This window comes from Equus quagga, chromosome 15 (assembly GCF_021613505.1).
Source record: "Equus quagga isolate Etosha38 chromosome 15, UCLA_HA_Equagga_1.0, whole genome shotgun sequence".
NCBI lineage: Eukaryota > Metazoa > Chordata > Mammalia > Perissodactyla > Equidae > Equus > Equus quagga.
Window position 1 is genome coordinate 12,451,572 of NC_060281.1, and position 19,624 is coordinate 12,471,195.

The 19,624-nt window shown below is 39.2% G+C and overlaps 1 protein-coding gene across 11 annotated transcripts in view; it reads right to left on the minus strand.

Moving 5' to 3' along the window:
* Positions 1-413: 413 nt before the first annotated feature.
* The window catches only part of MLIP (muscular LMNA interacting protein), a 231,919-nt gene continuing 212,708 nt past the window's right edge, over positions 414-19,624 (minus strand). For 5 of the 11 annotated variants that reach the window (XM_046641222.1, XM_046641221.1, XM_046641219.1 and 2 more), the window contains 2 exons: positions 12,277-12,330; positions 10,181-10,910 (listed from right to left, as the gene is read on the minus strand). In XM_046641222.1, the coding sequence (XP_046497178.1) occupies positions 10,818-10,910; positions 12,277-12,330 (147 nt within the window). In that variant the 3' untranslated portion in view covers positions 10,181-10,817. Of the gene's footprint in view, positions 2,218-10,178; positions 10,911-12,276; positions 12,331-19,624 lie in introns of those variants that run through there. The other 6 variants (XM_046641217.1, XM_046641224.1, XM_046641215.1 and 3 more) reach the window with 6 other exon arrangements.

Here is a 19,624-nt window from a genome sequence, read left to right on the forward strand (position 1 = left end):
GAAATTCTTCCTGAGTCTTCTGGTCCTTGATTGTTTTCAGCCTGAAATAATCCACATGCTAGTGTGGCATGTCTTGGGGCGACCTGTCCTGAACCGCGTCACATACTTATACCTAAGTAATTCTAATCCTGGATATATATTCCGGAGAAATTATCACAAGGGTCCACAGGGGATATGCACCACAGCTGTTCCTGGTAGAGGCAAGCAACCCAAGAGATCACCACCAGGCAGGTGAGTAGGTGAAATGTGATGAGGGCACAGCGTGCAGCTGTGAGGAAGCAAGCCACTAGATATTTACAGAGCAATGTGGATAGAGCTTAAAAACCGCAGTGCTGAGTGAAACAAAAAGGAAACCGAATATAAACAATAATATTATTTACATTTATTAAATATATATGCAGACAAAAACAATGCACATCTTCAAAACATACATAAGTAAACAATATAGATTAAACAAGTAAGAATGTGTACCTATAGCAGGGGGAAGGAAGATAGAAATTATTATAAAAGATCATCCAATCAATCATCCAGTCAACAGGTACACCAGAGAGGAGCCTTGCCCAAACTTATAATAGCAATCTGTCATGAACTGGGGAGTGTGATCAACTCAACCTTTTATACCCAAGATCAACAACTGAATAAATAAATGAATGGACAAATGATTGACTAAATGGCTTGCTCTTAGAATCTGATTATCCGGATTTGAATTCTGCCTCTACCATTTATTAGTTTGTTTTAACCTTTTGGACCCTGTCCTCACAAACATAAAATATGAATAGTAATATACCTACCTCACAGGCTCATTGTGAAAGTTAAATTAAATTCATGCAAAGCACCAGGTGTGGTGCCTGGCACATGATGAGAGCACAATAAATACTAGGGATTATTATTAATAATCTAAAGTGATACCTCAACACAACTTAGCAGGTTGATGGAGAAGTAGTCTTCACAGGGGGAGGAGAGATGAGCCGAGAGCTGTACTAGGGCTCTGCTGCTCTTCACACACTAATGAGGAGTTGATGAGACCTTTATATTTCCTGGGCCAACTGATGACTGACAATGGAGCGTTCCAAAATGGCGGGTGGAGAATGAAGGAGGCCAGTTGCTCTTCTGTAGGAAACTCTCCCTGATTTGCCCTGGGCAGAAGGATGGGTTGATGACAAAGTGGTCTGAGGGAACTGTGGTTCAGACAGATCTGGCTCCAACGGGAACATGAGCTGTGTTGAAGGGGTAAGTAAAGCAGCCATTACTCAGCCTCCTCTGCTACCAGAAATTCACTGTCCAGAATTGCTGTGGATTCTTCCTTAGGGTGTGTTGTCCAGGGCTTCCCAGCTGGACAGACGGCTATAAAAAGGAAACAACTTCGAGAAGCCGAGGCCAGACTACTGGGGATGACAACTGGGAAAGAAACTAAACATGCCCGATATTGTGGGCCGATATCGGGTGTGTTGGAGGGTGGGCTCCCAGGATTGTCATCACAGTGTGGGTTTGCGCTGTGGTCTTTGCTGCTCCCAAAATTATGAGTACCAACTGACTCTGAAATAGCCTTCACAAGAATCTTGTGGTGATGGACAAGAGAGACAGTGATGTCAGACATTCCAGCAACAGGATCCCTGGGCTGCCTCTGTACATAGTCTGTCCCAGCAGCACAGAACCCCAACCAAACAGGAAAACAGTGTGTGTGATGTGAAATACCAACTTTCTCATGTTAGAAATCTGCCCAACGAACCCCTGCATATTAGCATCCCCTGCAAGCAGGCAGGGACTCATTTGTAAAAGTTGTTCTTTTTTTTAGCACGTAAAAGAAATGAGGCAAAGGGGTGATAAAACCTGATTCAGTTAAGTAATGTATGCATTAAATAAAACTGGTGTTGAAAAATAGTCACAACCATTCTTCTATTTACCCATGATTCTTCTTTATTTGGCTGCTAAATATAAGGGCACGTTAGGATTGCTGTCAGCTTAATAGAAGGCATTAGAAGGCTCTAACAGTGGTGCGAGAAGCCGTAGTTAACCTCTCCTATGCTGGGTGTTAGTAGACTACTGCGATCTTAGATGCCCGCAGAAAACTTTTTTTAGTTCCGCTGCTGCACTGCAGTTCATAAAAGAAACACGAAGGCAGAAAAAAATAAAAGTTAGACCTAGCAAGTGATTAGCACCGGCATTCCAAAAAACTTCACATAGCCCGTGTTTTCAGCTTCTGCTCCAACTTCATTGCTGCAAAATAAGAGAAAATAGTAGTCAGGTTGATGGAGATAAATAAATTTTTTAAAATATGTCCCAATCTTTATACATTAATATTTGGGCATAGTATCTCATAAAAAAAAAAAAACAGTTGATAGTAGGAAATTTTGGTTTATTTTTCCCTCAGTAGCTGTTTTCTTATTAGACAATTAATGGCATAAAGAGACAAACAGCTGTACCTTCACATCAGACTCTGTCTTGAGAGCTCAGCAGAGCGGTTCTGGCCTCCTGCATGGGGCTATGGTGGCACTGAGGGGCTGGAGCAGCCTTAAGGAGTAGCATTGCCATATCCCACCCACAACCCCACACCTTTCAATTGCTTGCCTTCCTTTTCCTTTAGCATAGACTGCATCATTCCCTAAAATGTAATGTCTAAAATGAGGAGGTAAAGTGAACTGGAATTAGACTAAGTCCCAGCTTTTGCAGAACGGAACATTACAAAAAATAGAGACAGTAGGGGCCAGCCCGGTGGTGTAGTGGTTAAGTTTGTGCACTCCGCTTTAGCGGCCCAGCATTCACAGGTTCGGATCCCAGGTACAGGCCTGCATGCCACTTATCAAGCCCTGCTGTGGCAGCAGGTAGCATCCCACATACAAAATGGAGGAAGATTGGCACAGATGTTAGCTCAGGGCCAATCTTCATCACCAAAAAAAGAAAAGAGAGAGAGAAACAGTAAATGAACATCTTGCCTTTTTTCATATATTGATTCAATTTGCTTTAAAACATTTCTATGTGCTAGTGGAGTGATTCCAATAATTTCTTTATCCATCAATCTCTAAGTGTTCCTATTTGATAGTGTTAGACTATCTAGAACAGATAAGATCAACTTAACTGAGTGGAGATGGTATTAGCAGATTATACAAATCAAGAAAGAAAGTATAAAAGGAAGCATCAGAGATGAGGGCAGAAGAGAAATTTAGTTCGAAAACGTTACTCTGATAGAAGGTGATAGAATGACACCAATGGAAGGAAGTGACCACAACTTTATCTTTCCAGGTGACAACTCAAGGCTGTCAATGGAACATTCCAAAATGGCTGGTGGAGAATAAAAGAGGTCAGTTGCTCTTCTGTAGGCAACTCTGCCTACTTTGCCCTGGGCTGGATCACAGGGTGAAGAAGGAGCGGTCAGAGAGCTGTGGCTTATAGCTGGCTCCAAGGGGAACACGAGATACGTGCAAGGGGGCCGTGAAGCACACAGGAAACCTGAGTATGGCATGGCGGAGCAGCTAAGCAGGATTGTGAAACACGGATACATTCTGCATCATTTAGGAAAAAAATGCATTTGTTAGACTAGAAGGAGGAGGTATAGAAAAAGCTATGAAAACAACGGGGTAGCTCCATTATGCACTGACTTGTTCGGGCCACAGAAAAATCAACAGTAATGAAATAAGCGAGCAGTAGCTTTCATCATCTGGAATGCTCTGGAGCTTTAGAACGAAGGGAGGAAATGACTAAATTACATCTCCTCCTTTTCTTTCTAACAAATAAAAACCACCATTTATTTCATTTTCCCCAAAGCACCAACATTTGGTAGCTAATATCACAAGAGCTTTAAAGAGATCGTCATCGTTTGGCTAACACTTATGAAGTGCTATGTATTTTATATGCTAAGCTCTTCACATGCATTAATGCAGGTCTTCACCATAATCCTTTGACCTCCTTTTACAGAATGAAATTGAGCCTCAAAAAGATTAAGTATCATGCCCAAGCCTACAGTGTTTGAAATAAAACCCTAGTTGGTTCGATGTTTCCTATTTATTTTTGTTATTCATGTCGTCACTAGTTTGTTTTAGCTGTACTAAAACATATATTGTGTCTGGCTTGTAAATGGTAAATGCTCTGTCACGGGAAGAGTTTAAACAGAAGATATATAAGGATATACTTGTAGACAGGATTATAACATTAAGTAAAATATCGGACTAAATGCCTTCTAAATTCTCTTTCAAATATAAGATTTTATAACCCTATAAATAATTAAATCAGATTAGAGAGGAATAGGTAGTTAAACCTCTGACACCAGGCTGACAAACTCAGGGCTACTGCTCAGTTCCTCTGAATCCACTGGCAGATCACAGCAATGCTGGGCACCACAAGTCAGCAGCTGGTTTGAAATGATGCATTATGCTATGATGGGTAGAATCATGACTTTAGACACTTTGTGAAGTTTTTGCTTCCCTCTGCCAATCTCAAAAGAGCTAAGTAACAGGAAAAGCAAAGGTCAACATTTAAAAAAAGATGAAGATCATTAATAAAATAAATAAATAAACCCCTATTTTCAGATTACACCCGGGTAGTTAAGGTTCAGTATTTTATTATATTGCCAGGTGAACAACACACTTATTTTGGATGTAAGAAAATATAAATAAGAAAGAACTTAAGACATTTAGAAAATTGTAATTCTGAAGAGGGTCAAATTCCAAATTTTTTTTTTTTATTTAGAGTTAACTTTGGATAATAAGTGATTCAGTGTTGTGAAACTTTAAGCCAATGTTACAGAAAGCATTTTTTTTTAAAGAATGTGCTGTGTAAATTGATTTTTCATTCCTATTTAATACAAAACCATCTATGCATACTCTTCTCTGTCAAATGAAAGCAAAATGATCTACATATGTGTGCTTATAAATATGAAGCCAGATTTCATGTATCCAGAATAAAAAAGCCATTTCCAGAATTTGTATGTCTTAATATTAATGGCTGCATATTCATTTTTTTCTGAAAGTTCTTAAATATATTGTGGACATTTACATAACTTCTGCCTTTGGTATAAAAACATAAGATCTAGTATCAGAATTTACCATTCATAATCCAGAAGCTATAAAACATTCAGTAATTAAGGTCCTATGAAGGTATTGTGATAGATAGTGTAGGGAAGCAAAATTTGCCACCCCAAAATGTGTCTCTTTGACTTGAGGATTAAGGCTGATTATTTTTAAGAAACAAAAGACTTAGGAAGAAACTTCAACCTCCCCTCTAACTGCCTAAAAAGAATTTAGATAGAGGACCTGTTCCGGGAAGGAGATATCGCTATAGAGAACTACAGTATAATATGAAACAGGTGTGGTAGACGAGGAGGAATCTAGCAAGGCCTCTTTGATCAAAGACCTTTCTGTGTCCCACTATCTCTAGATGGCCTGACAAACGTTTGTTGACCAAACATTAACTCTTTTCTTCTTTCTGTAAATTGCCTCCTTTCCCTTTGAAGTCCCAGACTCCTGCTCCCTTCTCCATAGCCCAGAATGGCATATAAACCTCATTTTGCCTGACTGTCTTTGGAATCTTCATACTTATGTGAATTCCTCATGCACACATATTAAATCTAACCTTCTACTGTCAATCTGCCGTTTGTTATTTTAATTATTCAACTAGCCATAAGAACCAAGAAAGGAAGAGGGGAATTTTCTCTCCCCGATGATAGAAAATGCAGGTATATTGGATTCTAGAGAGCACAACACTGAATCTGGGATCAAAAACATTTAATGTCTGGATGACCTAAGCTCCAAATAGTTATTAATCCTGAGCTTTTTTGTTTATCTTGAAAAACTAGCACACAGAGGAATGTTAGTTCTTCTGGTTCCTGACTTTTGCTCAGCTTTACCATGACTGACCACAATACAAAACCCAACATTAATCTATCACGGTGACTCTGGAGAGATCCCCAAATTGCCAAACCCCACCTCTCCTACAACATATTCAACTGAGTTCCTAGAAAAGAAAAACAAGTGAGACACATTTCTGTTTATTGGCTATTTTAGAGTAAGACTTTCTCAGATTTTGGTTCTGTCCCTTGTCAATCAGGTATAAGGACAAAGAGAGATTAAAAATAAGAGGATTAATTCTCATTGTGGAAAACAAGGGAAGAGATTTCCTTCCTTGGCTCTTAGAGCAGTTACCTTAGAAAGCTTGTCATTGTACGTACATTCTCCTCTCTTTGAAATGTATGTAAGTTCTTCCGAAAACTAAACAGGCATTTTGTCAGCTTTAAGACCCAGGAAAGTCTTTCTCAAGGACTTGAGAACCCTCTGCTTTGAATGTCAACATGCAAGTGAGATAGCACCCCTATCTCCTGGTTCCTGAGGGAGGGTAAAAGCCTAACTTTAGCTGATACCTAGCTCCAAGTTGTAAAACCACCTCTTGTCATAAAGATATGAAGAGTTTATTTTTCCTTTGTGTAAAGCCAATTAACTAACATGGATGGCCACCTCAATTACCAGGTAATTTAGGATGAACTATGTGTAATAAATTTTAAGCCCTCTTACTTGAAGAGGAATTGAATTAGTATTTATCTTGAGAACATGTATATGAAGGATTGTATCTGCTTGGCTGCATGAAGGGTGAGATTTCTTCCTGTCTTTGCAATCTCTTAGTGACTGTCTGTGATGCATTTCACATTCTGGTTTAGTGCTTATTCAATAATAAAATTATTTTCTTTCTCTGCTACCTTTATGAAGAGGACTTCCGGGTTGGCAGAAAGATCTTTTTAAAATTACATTTCCCCAATACAAGCCGAGGACTTACAACACAAGAAAGTCACTTTGATGGGGTCCACTGCTGCCAAATCTGGTGGAGGAATGTCCTTCCCTTTATTATTTTCTTGTCTACCTGGATGCCTGGGTAAGGTGGCTATCCATTCAATGTTTATATTAGGTGTCTTTATAAGACAAATTTACCCTGGCCCTCTAGACAGTTGTTATCAAAGCACATGAGTCTTCTTTTAATCAGCAGTTAATAATATCCAGATTCCAAGTTCTTGCCTGAGATTACAACCTTGAACTCTGCAATCCAAGATTTATCAAAGCTTGGTTTTGAGAAATAAATGTTTATCGGAAATTGCCAGAAGGGAATAGAGTAGGCCCATTCCTCTTGATAATTTGATTTTTACCCTTGAATCAAACCAGAAAATGAGAGTGGCTTCCATGGACAAGTCGCTTATTTTCTCTTTTTTATGTTCTCATCTGGAGAGTAAAGATAAAGGAATGAGACGCTTGTCCCATAAGATTAGAATTGTAGACGTCAATGGAGGTTCAGGAATTCAAAATAAAATGAACACAAAAAGCTTATACAGCACAGCAGCAAATCAGTCACAGCCACCTTGCTAGCAGAATTATCTCGCCAACCCTTAAATGTTTATCAAAGTCTGCAAAGAGAGGGAAGAAGAAGACAGGAGGAGAATTTGCCTCTAACAAATAGAAATGGCAAGCAATAGGATATATTGGAGTACATGAGGAAGCCATTTGGTGTAAACCTAATTCAGCCTGACTTTGTTTTTCCCGAAGGGCCTGACATGGACATTGAGCATGCATTGTATATCTTCTTTAAACATTTACTACAGCAAGAACAAATGCCCTTAAGATAAAGGTGCAACTTCCCCCCACATTGGCATTTCCTTAAGGATAAGCATCTTTCCTTAGGCTAGGAACTGACTGCTATGCTCACCTCTGACCACCCAGCTCACTTGTGACCACCCAGCTCGAGACAACAGACCTGCCACCCTGCTGTGTTCACCGAGACAGCAGACATACCTGCTGTGTCCATCAATCGCTGTGCCAACAGAACAGTCTCGTGACTATTGTAAAAGGGACATTTCAGCCATATGTGAAACATCCTCTTTGGGGGTATGCAACCACTCTGTCCACCCCACTTCTTTGGTGCCCTTCCTTCCTTCAGGAAGAAAGGCCCCGGGCCATGGTCCTCACATTTTAGCTCAGAATAAACTCACCCAAATTTTCACTTATAGATTGATTATGGATTATTTTCGTTGACACCTCGTATGTGTTTTATGGATAGCTAGTGAATGATTAGCTCCCAAGGTGTGTTAATAACAAGTGGATCTGAAAGGTCAGAATCAAATGCATCTAATCACGTTTTTAAATCAATTGACCCTGTTAAAAAAAAAGAACGAGGGCCTCCTGTAGCAGGTGCTATGAAGAGTGGCAGGTCTGATTCTATCTCATTGCCCAGTATGACTTTTACGAGTAAGGCTGTAGAAAGAGAAATGGGTTATAGAGCAGTTGTGGATCAGAGTTGCTGAATTCACGAGACTTGATGAATACCAGCAAAAATAATTGTTGCTATTATAATTTAATTTATTCTAAGTAATTCTACTCAGAAATCATTTATTTCAGGCAGGGAGTTCGTAGATGGTGTTCTATAACCACCGACTTAGAGATTAAGGCATTGGTGTGAACAATTGAAATCTATGAAAGTGAACTTCTTTGAAAATTGATCAGCCAGCTGACCGCAATGGTCAAATCAATTATGTAGGGATCTCATCTGCTTTTGTAAGGGTTCATCAATGGCCAAGTATTGTTTTTGAAGTGCCATATAAAATGCTAAATAAAACATTCTTTGGAACATACTAGGCCCCAGACTTAGCTTGCGCCAAAATAGTCCCAGCCCTAGCCTAATTATTTTCCAAACCTTGTGTGGAATATCAAAGAAAACAGAAGCAAAGTGTTAGATTTTACTGAGGAAATTACACTGAATCTCAACACAGAACAGATCTCTCAAAACTACTCTCCCCAGGTTAAAGCACGTGTTAAACCTCTATGACATTAGACAGGAAGAGGGGACCCAAATTTTTATTAATTGAAAGCCTTCCCGGAAACAAAATTTTTTATGGTTCTTCTGCTTTTACTTTCAAATTTTTGTTTCCAAGATTAAATAATTGGTTTGACTGGCTTTCCTAGACTGCCAGTGAAGAAGCCAGAATTTGAGAATCTCAACTTTTGTTACACATTTGAATCACCTGGGGAGAATTTAAAACACGCCCTTGCCTTTGCCACCTCCAGAGATTCTTGGTTTAATGTGCCTGGAGTGGAACCCTGCTAGTGGGGCTTTAAAAAAGGCCCAGGAGATTCTAATGTTCAGCCAGAGTTGAGAACTGCTGAACTAGATGATAGTGGAATTGTTTTGAGTTAGTTCTTTTTAAATGTGCTTCATAAATCATATGACATAAAAACAATGAGCAAATTGAATCAGATAAATCTGAGGTCTGTTTACTATTAAACGAGTTACTGAGCTAATTTTAAAAACCAGTATCCACAAATAGCATGATCGAATACAAGCAACAGGAGTCTGGTAGTCAGACAGACAGACTGTTGTCTTTACGAAATGAGAGCAAAATCAAGGGGGAAATTCTGAGACCTGATCGCGGGTTCTTCCATAGCCCTTTATCTGCACTGAGTTGGTAACTGGAATGCTTTTCTCCCTAAGCCACGTGGTCGTAATTCTGGAAAATAAGACCAGAATTGCTTTACAAAAAGATAGTTTTCTCAGTTAGTGCTTTGCAGGTAAAGAAATAATACAGGGTTTGGGGAAAATACATGGGTCAATATTATGGTCTGACCACATATCATAAGGAATTCTAAAAAGTTGTTAAATTGCTCCAAAATGTGCCAATGTTACTAAGAAGTAAAATACAGCACACTGGAAGCATAAAATGACCTTTTGCTTAATTATTTACACTTCTTTTAATATTAACGGTAACTCGCTGTTTCTCACAACTGTTAAACTTCGAACTTTAGTTTCTTCTCTTTTTTTTAAAGATTGGCACCTGAGCTAACAACTGTTGCCAAGCTTTTTTTTTCTGCTTTATCTCCCCAAATCTCCCCCATACCTAGTTGTATATCCTAGTCGTAGGTCCTTCTAGTTGTGGCACGTGGGACGCCACCTCAACGTGGCCTGACGAGCAGTGCCATGTCTGCACACAGGATGTTAACCAGCAAAACCCTGGGCCACCACAGCGGAGCGCGTGAACTTAACCACTAGGCCACGGGGCCAGCCCCGAACTTTAGTTTCTTTTACAGTGATTTTCACATATTCCAAACAAGAGGTTGAAATCAATTTTTGGCAATCTTACCCACTAGCTTTATTTTAAGTTTTGTCTCTAGGGTTGTGATAATTGGTACCCAAAAAATGAAAATACTACAATACTCCATCTACCCTGTACTTTCTAGCAACATAGTCTTTCATGTTACCTAACATTCAAACGTTCTGGATTCAGCATTTATTATCTGAACTGGATGCTTTTGTTATTTAAATAACCATTTGATTTTCTATCATTGTGCAGGAACATTCTTATTGTGCAGATATAGCCTATATGAATTTGAACCAAAATTATTGTTTGAAGGAAAGACAGCATTTGATTATTTTTCTACATTTATCTGAAATATGCAAAATTTATTCAACCATTCTCCTATTTTGGGACATATACATTTGTCCAATTTTTGACTGTTACACAATTTGCCACCATCACACTGAAGAGACTAGCAATTTGACAGAGTTAACATCCTTAATATATAAAGGGAGTTTCCAACTCAATAAGAAAAAATATTACCATACCAGTAGATAAATGTATAATGTAACACAAAGCAAAATAGACAAAAGTAACAGAAAAATATAGAATTTTTTAAATGCAAATAAAAAGGAAAGATAATTTCCCCTTTTAAATTGCAAATATTTTAAAATATGATTTTAAAGGGAGGAAGATTGAGATCGTGTAGATAGAGCTCTAGATAAAGAGAGAGAGCTGGATAGAGTATAGTAGAGAGGTTAGGAGGATGGACTCCAGGCTGTCAGATCTGGATTTGATTCCCGATTGCGTGGACACTTCCCAGCCATTTGGCTTTAGGCATTATACTGATTTCCCCCAGCCTCAGTTTCCTCATCTGTAAAATGGGAATGATAATAGTACTTAACTTACAATGTTTTGTGAAGATTAAGTAAAATAATGCATGTAAAGGGCATAGCACTTTTTAACATATAAGAAGATCTCACTAAACTGGCAATTATAATACTTCTCAATACTGGCAAGTGTACATGGAAACAGGGATTAGAACAGGCTCCTGGTAGGGTGAATTGCTACAATTTTTCAGGAATGCAGTTTAGCTATGTGCATCAAAAGTCTTCCATACGTCCATACTCATTGAACCAATAATCCTATTTTTAAAAATCAGACATGTGGTCAAGGATATAAATCACACTTATTCAGAACACACGTTTATATGATAATGACTAATGTTATAGCAGAGAGGCACATTGGTCTTATGTGATAGAAGTTTTAAAATTTGCAGAAGTAGGGATGTCAGTTTATGAAAAGTATATCATATGCCTTAAATTATGGGAAATACACTTTTGGGAAAAATTCAGATATTATTTGGAATTTTATTATTCCTGGTTCTCTTTTGTACTCTGCTTGTTTTTTCTAAACTTGGAGGCCGTGAAATTGAACATGTCTCACTTGTGAGGGTATATGAAATGAATGTATTGAGCTCACTTACTCCCTCCTTAAAGATAAGTCCTTTAAAAATCACTTTTTTTTCTCATATTTACCACTTTGAGGAGGTAGAAGAAGAAAACGTTCAATTATTCTTGCTCTTGATTAACAAAAAATTACAAATTTCGTTACAGAACTTTTTCTTTGCCTCTTTGGTATAGCATTCATAAAAATGAAATGTTTTTTTCAAATTTATTTTTTATCTGTTAGCTCAAAATGTGAAAATGGCTAAACACTTGCATGCAATTCAGGGGCTACTTCTCAGCTGGTGTACTTTTGCCTACTTGCTGCCTGCCAAATGCAAGATTCACTTGGGGGGCAGCTCAGTGAGCTAAGCAGGCATCCTTCAATGAGCTGAAACTGAGATACCGTGAGACACTGGGGCCTCTGACTCAGAAGACCCACCATACGTATTACGGGACATCTTTTGACCCTCTGGAGAAAGAAGACAACAGTGGTTTCACATGTGAATCCAAAGAGAAAATCACAAAGACAGACACGAGATAGAAGGAGTTGGTTTGTAATCAAGGTGTTAGGCACATGGGGCCCTCTAGTACCCCCTTCCACCTTGAGAAGCAGTGAGAATTTACTTATTTAACTATCGTTTGCTTCTGAAGAACACAAGGGGCCAGTTAGTTCTCTCTTTTAAAAAAAAGTATGATTTTATTAATTTTTTTAAAAGATTAATTGGTTTAATTCTACAACCTAATATCACCCGGAAATGGATAACTAGATCTCCGATTGTGTCTTACATTTACCTCTTTGGAATCAAGAATTTCGTGTTCAGGAATAGCCACCATTGGATGACTCAGCTTCACAGAAAAGATGCCCAGGTTATGGTCAGGAGGAGAAGTGAGGAGAAATAAATGTTTAAATTTCATTTAAATAGACAGACAGTGACAATAAGAATATTATTGCTGATCACCATACATTCTACCAAGTGTAAACGTCAAGACTTGATTGTTATTAAAAACAAAGGAAGATACTCTTAACATCGAAAAACATTTTGGCAGATGGTGAACACTTTGAGCGTAAGACCATATCTTATTTATCTCTGTCCCTCATAGACTCTGACAGTGCTTGCCACATAGCATAGACAGTTATGAAATGTTTCTTGAGTGAATGGATTGTTAAAACACACTGATACCATAGAGAGGAAACGAAGTTATATTTATGTTTCAACTCTCCCAATAGGCCTCAAATTGAAAAGCTTCAAAGGAGAAGAGACAGATCATGCAGAGAGCCACAGTAGATGCAGAGGGATCTGTAGATAGTAAATGTTTACTTGGAATGTAAAGCATTGTGCATTACTGTAAACATTAATGATCTCACTACACAGGGACTTATAAACATTGCGGTCTTACCAGATGATGTTATTATAACGTAGTTTACAACACAGTGACACTCTAACAGAAGGCAGGCTGTTTTGCTTATCCAAGAATTTTTATTACTGCCTGGGTCTTCTGAGCACTACACACACACTTAAACCTGTTAAACTAGAAGAAAGTCATAGACATGCAAGAAAAAGAGACAGACAGACAGCATAAGGGACATACACACACACAAAGAAGGGGAGAGCAATCATTCGTAGTAAATCTGTTTACCCCTTATTTTTACCATCTCTACTCACACCAACTTTAGGGTAACCATGCTACCTGATTTGCCAGGAATATTCCTAATTCTGCTATTGATCTAGGCAAATCAGGGCTAGGGAAATGATTGGTTCCCTTTCACACTCCAAGGGTCCTGATTTGGTCAATAAATCAATGCAACAGTGACTACCTTCTAATCCTGCAGGGCAATTCAGAGGATCCCAGAAATTCAGCCTTGGCCCTTGGAGGAGCCAACGCTGGCTGCTGGGGAGGCCAAGGCGGTCCTGCCTCACATTTCCTCAGGCTTCCCTCTGTTCCAGCGGATTTTCAAGAATGGAGTCTGCTTTTATTTAAAGCCATAGCTTCACTGAATCCTGGCCATTACATTCTGTCCCCAAGTCTGAAATCTTCTGGGTATCATAACAGAAGAGACCATTGCTTAAAATAGAAGCATGATCTGGCCTGAGAGCCAACGGGAGATCTAAACGGCATTCCAGAAATCAGCTGAAAGCACTTCCTTTCTCCTGTTCGTCAGGGTCTCCGGAGATGCTAAGTGTGGCTGAGAACTGGACCCTATGTACTGCGTCAAATCTCAGACCCAAGTAATTGGTCTTGGAGACAGCAGAATCATTAGCATACCTAGGCTAAGTGGTGTGGTAATTACATGAATCATCAGAGTTTATACAATGTCAAATTTCCATTCTCCTAGTCTCCTAAAATAGAATAGAATAAATATCTTGAAATTTGAAAATGTTGGAACACACCTAATAAAATAATCAACTGACACTGGAAAAACAATTGAGTAATCATGGAATGTCTACTTTTACATTCCATTCTTTCTTTCCAATATAGGTATCTCTTCATTTAAATCCATTTTATTTTAATCTTGAATTCAAAAACTATGTATTAATTATCCTAGTCAACAAGAGAGAACAGAAAATGATGGATAATAATTCATTGGTAATCCCCAAATCATTTATATTTGGCTTTGGAATGCTTTCTCCTATTTATGATTTTTTGTCACAATAGATTTGCCTTTTTGTTATCTTCAAGCTGACCAAAAATATAAAATAAAATACGATATTAATATCTTGTGAAGGTTAATGTATTTAGTCATAATAGTGTATTATGTGCTCACACGATAAATTTATTATACGTAGTTGTTGTTTAGTTTTCACAACAACCTAGTGAGGAGAGCACTATTATCCTGTTCCACAGATGAGGAAACTAAAGCATGGAGAGGCAGAATAACTTAGTCAAGATCCAGAACTAGTAAGTGGCAGAGCCATGATTGGAATCCAGGGTGACAGTCTCCAAAGCCTGTGCTTTCAAAGCAAGTATGAAGTGGTAACATGCCCCTGGAACGTGCTCAAGAGAGGGGAGAGGGGGAGACAGGCGAAGGGAGTAGTGTGTGCCATTCTGCAAAAGGAAAAGCTCCATACTAGAGGCAAGAGTGTCCCAATCAGAGACCAGAAGCAGTTCAGGAGTTGCTGGTGCAGCTACGAATGGCCATGCAGGAGACACAATACGGTGGTGCTTCTACATCAGATGAGAAGTCTGGGCTTCATTCTCGAGGCAGTGAGAAGCCACGGAAGGATGCTAAAGAAGAATGGGGCACGTGATCAGATTTTCATTTCAAAAAAGTCCCTGTGGCTGATTCACAAAGTATAGATGGAGGTGGGGGGGATTGGAAGATATTCAAGTAATCAGAGAGAGAGAGAAAAAAGAAGAAGTTTTACATGAAAGCACTGCCTCAGAGAACAGGATAGACTCAAGTTTTCCTGCGTGACTCTAGGTACCCCCTACTCTCTAGGATGAGTGAAGAAGCATCAAGCAGACATTTTATTGATTACAAAAGAAAATATGGGAAATGTTTGAGAGAAATAAAGTTGATATCTCTGCTGAATGCCAAGATTTTGTAATGCATAAGGGCTAGAGATGTTAAGTGCGGAGGACAGTAAAGCATGGTATGAAAATTCTCTCACAGTCAGAATGGAAAGAATAAAACTAAAACATTACCATAAATTCTACATAGATGAATGGCTTGCTCTTCAAAGAGTAGGTGACTACAGAGGGACAGAGAGAGTCCTCCAAGCCTGCTTACTTGGTGGTAAGTGTTCTGGAGAACAAATTACTATTTTGCCTCAAAAAAAAAGAACGAAAAGTTACTAATTTTATCATCAGAACATTATTCAACATAGAAGGATCAGTGAAATGAAATCTCAGATGAAATGAGACAAAACCTGCTTTTATGCTGGATGGAGACCAGGCCCAGACATTGTGGGACAGACTAATTAGACCTTTGCTCACTCACCACTGTGGGAGAATCAACAAGTGGTATTGGAATAAAACGTTCAGCTGATTTTTATTACACTCTTGATCACAGCTGCCACCAAAATAATATAAAGCCTTGGGAAGTGTTTGTTACCAGTGTGGGGCTTTCTCATAAATGTCACTGCTTCTCCAGAGGTAACACAAACTTCTCTAACAAAGACAGATAAAATGCCCTCAATCCAACTGGAGAAATGAGAACCATATGACCAGAAAAAAAAGAAAATATGCAAAATGCGGTTAAATCACTTAAGTCTTTAATCTACCTGCGAAATGAATTCAAAGCTCTAGGTTTGTGAAACAGCTCTGCCTCCGACATGAAGTTGAAGTAGGTTTTCTTGTCTGCCAGAAATCGTGAAGCCGAGGAAGTGTTGCAAGAAGTGCTAACATTTGAAAATCACCGAGTGCTACACGTGCTTTGCAGAACTCACTGATTTGGGATTGCTTCTCTGCTGAAGCTCATGCTCTTGTAAACCTTCTTTGTTGCATTTGTCTTCAGTAAACTGTGCCTTCTCCTTCTGTCTCCCCACCTAGATTTGTGAACTACTCAAGTGAGAGTGTAACCTTCTTAAGAACACCTCTCAAAAATAGATGTGACAAATTACTGTAGCGATAGCTACAGAAAATGCTGTGTTTCATAAGTGTTATGTCGTCATTATGAGATTGGAAGCCATTGGAAGTCATGTGGATTATATGTTATTCCTCTTTAGGTCTCCTGCACCTGGCACAGGGCTCACTCAGCACAAGGCAGACACTAAATGAGTAGTGAATGAATAAATTAATGAAAGAAGGAATGAATGAAAGGGTTAGAAAAAAGAGGATTTTCTGACTTGCAAACTTAAAGAAGTCTGTATTCATGAAGAATTAGGAAGTGTTTGCTGCATTCCTGAAAGGCTCCTCATTTATATGAAACTTTGCAAACCAGACACCTTTGAACCAGAACTGTCACACACGTGTGTTCTGTTTGACCTTCATGATGCTTCTGCTTTAAGAAGAATTGAATTTAGGTGTCACAGTGTTTGAGTCCACAGATTGCTCTTGTAGGCTGATGTTTCTTTCTCTTGAACTGCTCAAAGGTCTTGCAACAGCAGGCCTGCGATCACCCTGATCTGCAGAGCGGCCTGCCCTTTTAGATGAACCCAATGATCTCCATGTCAACACAGCCCCCATCACTCCTACCAAGAGGAGACCAAGGGTCAGAGGTCACCTATTATCATGCTTATATATCTGGCTTACTTCATTCATTTAGGGGATCTGCTTGGCCAAACAAAACATTTGAGTTTTTAATCCCTGATTTCCAGCATATCCCAGTGCCCAGGAAGCACCTGGGGTAAATTTTGGACTCTGACACAGTAGGTCCAGAGAGGGGCCTGAGAGTCTGCATTTCTAAGGGGATCTCAGCAGAGGCCAAGGCTACTACAGGTTGGGTAGTGAGGCCATAGCCAACATTTTTATGAACTGATGGAATTGTTTTTCAAATATTTATCTATTCACAACTGAAATGAACTATAATCAAAATGTCTTAATAAAACAAGTCATACTCCAGTTGTATAATTAAATAATTTATCACAGATCTTTTTTATTAAGTACCTGCTAGTATGTCAGGCACTTTGCTAAATGTTAGAGAGATAATAGCAAACAGGCAGACATTGTCCCTGCCCTTGGAGACCACCATGCAGTGGGAGAGACAGACATTAATCACATAATCAAGAATATAGAGAAACAAACACAAAATAATGTGTTCTGAAGGCAAAGTTCAGAGGGCTGTCAGGATTCATAACAGACAAATCTGACCTAGTCTAGAAGGATAAAGAAATCTCTTCCCAAGAGGCTGAAATCTAAAGGATACGTCTCCTGATATTGATAAGGGTTATGGAGAGTGCATATGGGGTCAGTAACTGAAAAGAAATTACTCACTTAGGCTGAGTGGAAGAAGGGAGAAAATTCAGAGTGGACGGGCAAAATGAATGAGAATGTCAGGAACTGAGGCTAGAGAATTACTGCGCAGGCCTTTTGCGTGCATCAACTCCACTTTGGAAGCAAAGGAGTAAGCCCTCGAAAATGCTTATTAAATGAATAAAGGCTGTTAACTGAGTTTGTCTCATTTCCCCCAAAGTCTGCAAGCTGTGGGAGAATAGGACCCATCACATCCTAGCAACTGTGCACCAAACACTAGTTAACTGGTGATATTGCTCAAGATCCTATGCCTTGGAACACAACACGGGCAATGCTGAGTCTTTCTTTAACGAGAGCGGATCATGGCAGGAGCTATGAGGAAAAAGCTGCTTTCAGTGACAGTCAGAAACACACTCCTCCTATTCATATGTCTTAAAGATTTCATCTGCATTAGCCTGAAATACTTTTAAAAATTACAGAACATCAGTGGCTTAACCGTTTATTTTTTAAATTTAAAGGTGCGACCTCTATTTTTGGTGATGCCCAAAGGTTTACAAATTTGTCTATACCACTAACTCCCTGCATGACCTGGGGGAAGTCCCTTTGTCTCTGGGCCTCCATTTCCTCATCATCTGGGCCCTAGCTAGATGAGTTCCAGTTCCTCTTCCACTTGGATAATTCAATGAGTCTGCGATACATACGCAAAAATCTGTTGCTTGATAAATGATGCCATCCAGAAAAAAAAGTCCTTTCTTTCTGGAATCTCCACCACTGAGCCACAGCTGAGGTAGTAGTTATGCCTGTCGCTGGCAATGGTACAAATGAACTCCATACAATCTTACCTGGGATCCTTAATACGAGTTCTTAGCTGTGCCACTTGCTCTTTGCATGAACTTTTATAAACACTACTAAGTTCCACAACGTTCCTTTGTGTATTCCCTGAGTATTATCATATGTTCAGCTGGAATTTACATGCTAATTGTTTTATGAACCCACAGAAAACTCACTGTTAAGTGCTGGTCACTAATATCTTTATACTGGTGTCTAAGTACCAGTAAGCCTAACACCAGTAACAAAACAGGAATTTTTAGCTCTGATCCCTGTAACAAGTCTTTTGCAATGTAGCTGAAAATTCCCAGATTACCCTATTTTTATTTTGGCCTTTCCTCTTCCATCTCAGGAGGCACAGACCTGGGAATTCGAATGCTCTCCTCCAAAGACCGCTTTCTAAAAGACAACACAAGGGAATTTTTTTCCATCCACTATATGTTCAGCCTGTTTTGAAAACAAATACCACATCCCTGTGTTTACCCACATTTTTCATCTAGAGTTGCTTCTTTCTCAACTAGAAAACCACTTCCCTAGAGGGATTAACTACACCATTCATTTTTTTCACTGCACAGCTCCCAGGTTTAATGAAAATGGAGGCAAATCTATATTCCACACCATTCTAGGACTCAAAATAAATTCTGGAAACGGAAATTGGAATTGACAAGGAAGCCTATTTGTTGTTCTCTTTCTTACTTCTATCCTTCAAGGGCACAGTTAGTTGCTTAGTACTACAGGCGAAACATCATTTTCAATTGTTTTCAATATCATACTAACTCTAGCACAATCATAAACCAAATGTCTCTTTCTTCACAAAACATAATGCTGGTGGAATTTTTTTTCTCCCCCATTCTTTCTCCTTTATAGAATATAAGGGGTATTAGCCATTTTATCTTAATGTAACATATAATAGAAAATAAAGAGCTCTGTATTAAGACTCTCAACCTCATGAATATTTTTTGACTCCTGCCCCTCCTTAGTCCCATCCCAGTTGTTCCTAATTTGCAACCAGTTATCCCAAGTTCAAGAAACCTATCCCAGAACTCAGGACTGTGTCAACAGATGTCAACTGATGTACCAGAAAAATTTTGAAAAGTGTTTCTTACAAGGAACAGGCATGATTGTGATGGGGTCAATCTGTGTGTCTCCCCCCGTACTCCAGGGACCCCTTACCAGATCCTACTCTACTCTCTCCTAACACTACACCCCAAGCAGCATCTTTGAGGATGTGAGGAGAGGAAGTTGAAGAGGAAGAGGATGTGTGAATGGTTGGTAGGCAGATGAGCTGAGGACCGTATGTCTACAGGTAACTGGAGGGCTGCCTCCTATATGGTGCCTGCCATCCCACCTCCCTGGAGTTGGACCCTATTCCTCCAACTCCACATCTTCCTATGCATTGTTTCAAACTATATTTCAGGAATGATGTAAGTGCTTCCTGACACTCTTACCACGTCTGTTA